General features: G+C 39.5%; 2 protein-coding genes across 4 annotated transcripts in view; one reads left to right on the top strand and one right to left on the bottom strand.

The window, feature by feature from the left end:
• Nucleotides 1-5,206, bottom strand: part of LOC109477036 (protein phosphatase 1H-like) — a 40,863-nt gene that overhangs the window by 13,152 nt on the left and 22,505 nt on the right. The window lies entirely within an intron of this gene.
• Nucleotides 1,618-3,673, top strand: LOC109477075. Of its 2 annotated transcripts, none has more exons than XM_019778120.1 (3): nucleotides 1,618-1,696; nucleotides 1,972-2,082; nucleotides 2,872-3,673. In XM_019778120.1, the coding sequence occupies exons 2-3, from the start codon at nucleotides 2,004-2,006 to the stop codon at nucleotides 3,225-3,227; spliced, it is 435 nt and encodes a 144-aa protein (XP_019633679.1). In that variant the 5' UTR covers nucleotides 1,618-1,696; nucleotides 1,972-2,003; the 3' UTR covers nucleotides 3,228-3,673. The 2 variants fall into 2 exon arrangements, with proteins under 2 accessions (XP_019633679.1, XP_019633678.1); XM_019778119.1 differs by having other exon boundaries at nucleotides 1,629-1,696; nucleotides 1,980-2,082.

The raw sequence follows: 5,206 nt of genomic DNA, 5'->3' as shown, positions 1-5,206 counted from the left end.
CATTACATGTCTTCAGGGACAGAGCTACGTTTCCAGACTGGCTTAATACATGGCCGATTTATACACATGGGCGAACACCTGACGTACCAAAACTGCGTGTGCATGCGAGCGTATGAAAACTGCATGCGCCAAATGTTTCCGGCCTGCTTTGATGTACTTCAAGAATGTACGTTCAGATCACACGAATTGAACGTACGTTCTTAACACACGTCTAAGCAGACCTAGTTTTCATATCCTCGCGTGCGTATGTAATTTTCGTACTTCAGGTTTTTGCCTGATCGTAAATCTGGTACTTGTTGGACCGACACCACAAGTCCATGTTGATGTGTCACAAAGGCTTTGCCTTACAAAAAAGTTATTATGTACTATTTTCAATGACAAAATACTGGTAGTTGATGGTACATGTACTGCAAGTATGTGCCAGGGACATTCCGGCATATTACAGTACATTGTACAATATGTAGTAATGTTTTACAGTGTGTGTGTGTAGGTGTGTAGGATTCACACAGAGTGAACAAGAATTCTGAGATTTCATACCTCCATGAAATATGTAGAGTTTATGTATAGTGCTTTATACTAGTGAATTCAGTGCGTGTCTTTTATTCTCAATGACATATTTCTTCATAAAAACATAATGCTATGAATATGGCTTTCGTTATTACAATGGAGACTAACGAATCAGCACTAACTAAGATTGCAGAAGAAATTGAATCCTGCTTGCATACTGCCATACAGTCGAAAAATAAAGCGCACACCCATGGATAAAAGTATCATTACAGGAAAACAAGTTAGACAAGTCAAGACAATGATGGTGCAAATTAGAATCGACAATGCGTGGAGAAGTATACCTGGGGGATTTGTTCACATCTTACTGAATATCTTTGTGTATTTTGGTCACAATAATCTCTACAACCAATGGAAATACGTTTTTCTTTTCATTACTGCACATGTCAAACCTACAGGTGGTTTAAATCACTTTTTTTTTACACAGAACGACAGTAATTACACAAGCAATTTTGATTATTAGCATGTACATCAGAGTTGAAAGATGAGAAAGGAATGTTGTCTAAGACCTGTTATTAGTATCTCAGGCATGTACCAATTTTATAAGGGAGGTAAGAAGAGCTACAGATTGCAATCTGTAAGCCTTCAATTATAATACAAATGATGCTATTCTATATTACTGCACATTGAATTCAATGAACGTTAATGTGGACTTCTGTCAAACTTATGGTGGTTTAGATCGCGAAAGAAGATAATTACAGAAGCAATTTCGATAATTTAGCATTACATTGATAGGTATTTAGCATGCTAATTATGCATGCTAATTACCTGTCATAAAAATTAGCATACTAAAGCATAAACATGCAAAGTACCAGAGTTGACAGACCTGTTATCTCAGGCATGTACCAACCTTGTGAGGGGAACAAGAAGAACTACAGATTACAACATGTAAGCCATTAATTATAGAACAAAACAAAATAATGCTATGAGGACTGCTATGCTATCTGGATACCTATTGTACCTGTGTATACCGATTTTGGATGTTTGGAATTGAAGTTGGTTTGCTCATTTTGAGGCTGCCCCCCCCCTTCACAACTTGGACGATTCTTTATGAAACTAGTTCTTCGCACAGGTGTCTGTCCGCCCAGTTTGTCTGCAGAGTCAGAAGGAACAGGTGTCTTCATTTTTGACGGTAAGAAGTATCTATTTTATATTGCTATTTCCGTATATAGAAATCGGCAAACTAGTTTGTTCCACATGATTCTAGACGAAGTAGGGCGCGATATGTCCAGAAAGCTGGCTTTCTTTGTAAAGAAATTCTTCTCTGTTTTTCCTTGTAAATAAAATCTTCTCTGTACTCTGCTCATTCGTGTGGAACAAGCACGAAGTCTTTTCTCAGCTTCCCGAAGTATTGTGGCTTGACGCAAATGTTCACGTTTGCTGTTTGTTTTTGTTTTTTCCCTATAGATACACAGCACGTTACAAGTTGAGTTGTGAAGATGAGAGTTGCCTACCTCCTGTGCCTGGTCCTGACCACAGCCGTGGTTCAGGGAAACCCCCGAGTGAAGCGAGATGCCGGTATGCTTACTAGTATATCCTAATCTGCAAAGTGTATTAAACTATTGCAGGCTGTTTTAAATGGGAACTAAAGTTTAAGAAATGTATTGTTTGTGACTTGTGGGGTTAAGCAGCAGGGAGTTGGGTTCTGGCTAGCCTGGGTACCAAACCTTAGGGGGTGAATTTTCTTCCCCGGATAATTACTAGGCACAGCCGATCTATACCCACGGACCTATCCAACTGGTTTTCCTGCATAAAGCTACCCCCGGCGTTCGGTAATTGGGTCCTTGTTTGGCGGTCCGTGACGCTACCGACGTCGAAGAAATAGCGCTGAGCTCACGGGGGTCTTGTTACCAGACTAGGTTCCGCCAAAACTAAAAATCCAGCCGAGAAGTCCGACCATGACCCTGTCTCTGAAGACACGAGCCTTGGACGTCATTCCTCATGTCCAACAGGCTTACGAACTCATCATACTAGAAGTCTAGAAGCAGGTGTTATTTTCTTTGAAAATATATATTATGAATAGGAAATGAACAAAATGTTGTGTTGCAAAATTTCATCACAGATTAACGAAAATCCGGCAAGCTCATATAGCTGCCCGCATGTATTCCCCGCGATACCAAGACAAGCACGGCACCAAGCCCAGAACAAGTCGGCACCATAATTGCTCAGCAAATAATCAGTATTTTGGCTAAAAAACGATTTTTATCATTTTGATGATCCTGACTCTAATTCTAACCTTTTTTTTCCTTTTAAAGGCATCTTTAGCGACGGCAACAGCGAACTGATATGTTTGTGATTTCTTTACAGCTGATCCGCAAAACAACGAGCTCGCGAGAGGAGAGTTCCTGTCCGATCTTGCGAAATTGTATTCTCTTGTAAAGCGCGGCGGCCCCCTGGATAGCCCAATGCACGATAAAGGGCTGAAAGCCGCACTGGCCGTGCGCGAGTTTCGGGAGACCCTTGAAGCTTGGGACGTAAGGAAGGAAGCTCAAGACCGGAGGGAGAGCGTCTTGTCCGATCTGCAAGAGACCGTCGGCTACAAGAAGCAAGTCGCCCGCGAAGGGGAAGCAAGCAAGACCGGGTTGAAGGCACGAGAGAGCCGCTTCCTGAACGACCTCCAGGAAACCATGCAGTTTATCCGAGAAAAAGATCTAGATGCCTGACCTCAAGAAAGCAGGTGAAGAAGCCCACGAGTTTCTGAAATGGCCAAGCTTAGAAGATGATTCAGGGCAAAATTGAAGAATATTAATGAAAGGAAGATCTCTGAAAAATCATAGTCTTGCCCCGTAGTTGTAGGGCCGATGTTAGTGGCATTAACATTTGTTTCGGGGTGTTTTATTGTTTGACTGGTAAAGGGTTACGGAGACTGACGTTTAACGGTGTAATTTATAATCCTAGTTATGTATGACCTTCATAAAAAATATGATTGGAATGTATATAATTAATTAGCGATAAACATTTCAAACATCTAACTGTAGGACCTACACGAGTACAGTTGCAATTTAGTTTGGGAATATATGAAAGTTACTACATGTACTACTCCGCAGATATCGCTTTCCCTAACCATGTACTTCAAGTATTGGTGTATTAAAAGTAAAAAGTCAAGGAATTTTTTTGTTTCTGTGTATTGCATTTAGATTCAATATAGCTGAGGCAATTACCACGCTAGAAGATGGCCTGCCTATAGCAAAAACATGTATTGATGCTGTACTTAGGCCACAGCAAGTGAGTTTAATGATAGGTAGATAGTCAGGTCCTCCTCTTGGTATTTCACATTGTAAATTAAGGTGGTCTGTTACGCCGAAGGTACAGATGCAGAAAGGTTGTTGGTAAATGGTAATGCTTTATACCAAATTTTCTTCTCAATGACGCATTGCTTCATAAGAACATAATCCTTTTTTGGACATGCCTTTCTTTATTACTATGTACACCAATAAATCAGCATCAATATTGCAGAAGAAAGTGCATCCTCCATACGATCCCCTCAAAAGCACCTACTCATGGATAAAATTACCATTGCATGAAAACTAGTTGGACAAGTCAGGACAAGGATGATGCAAATTAGTCAGTTGCATGGAGAAACAAGAATTCTGAGATTTCATACCTCCATGAAATATGTAGAGTTTATGTAAATGTTTTGTTTCATTGAATATGGAAATAAGGTGGCAATTGATATAATGTAGTTTAATTTATGGTGTTCTAAACTCAACTTACAATATTTTGCGTGTCAAACTCCTATCCTTTGGCAATATTTCACTTAAACATCCTCATTTAAACTTCCTTATAAATTATGCAAATTGCCTCTATATTAACATAATATATGCATAGTGTTGTTAACATTTAAGTAACCTACATGTCACAAGGTACAGAATTGCCATCATTCACCATTAAGAAATCATATAATTTTCGCAAACATTATGCAAATTAGGTCATCATTTGCATAATTGATATCTGTTGACGTCTGTCATAGATTACATATATTACATGTATGAAAGTACTATAATGTAATTATAGAATTTCCTCATTAATTATGCAAATTAGGTCCTCATTTGCATAATTTGCATTTAATCGTGTACATCTCTCTCTCAGCTACCTAAGTACCAAAAATGATGAAAATATGTTGTTCCTATCTGGAAAGTCCCCTGCAGTTCCAGAACAAGCTGGTAGGGGGACCAAACCCACACCACTTATTTCTGACAGGAAAAGCTATCTGTCACTTACTAACATACCAAATGTCATCACAATCCATACAGGCATTCTGAAGTTATGCTGACCACAAAGTTGCGGAAACACACACAGACAGACAGACACACACACACAGACATACAGACAGACACGCCAAAAACAATACCTCCATTTTTCATGGAGGTAAAAATAAGATTATCACTTCAACTTAGACGGATGTTTTGCTATTAACACCAAGTCGTGTTAAAAAAAGCATGGCACTTACCAAGTACTGTAGCCTTTGCCTCTCTGATTCTGGAGTGAAGTCTCTAGACATTGGGATGGCCTCACCATTCCTACATAGAACTGCTCTGGAGAACACAAGACACAACGGATATTGTAAGTTTTAGATAAACAAAGGTAAGGTAATACACACATGTATTCAAATGAAAGCTCACCCCCAGTATCTGTGTTCAAC

The sequence above is a fragment of the Branchiostoma belcheri genome, unplaced genomic scaffold (genome assembly GCF_001625305.1).
Source record: "Branchiostoma belcheri isolate BF01 breed outbred unplaced genomic scaffold, Haploidv18h27 scaffold4, whole genome shotgun sequence".
Lineage (NCBI taxonomy): Eukaryota > Metazoa > Chordata > Leptocardii > Amphioxiformes > Branchiostomatidae > Branchiostoma > Branchiostoma belcheri.
Note: the sequence above shows the minus strand (reverse complement) of the source record. Positions and strands in the feature narration are given on the sequence as shown.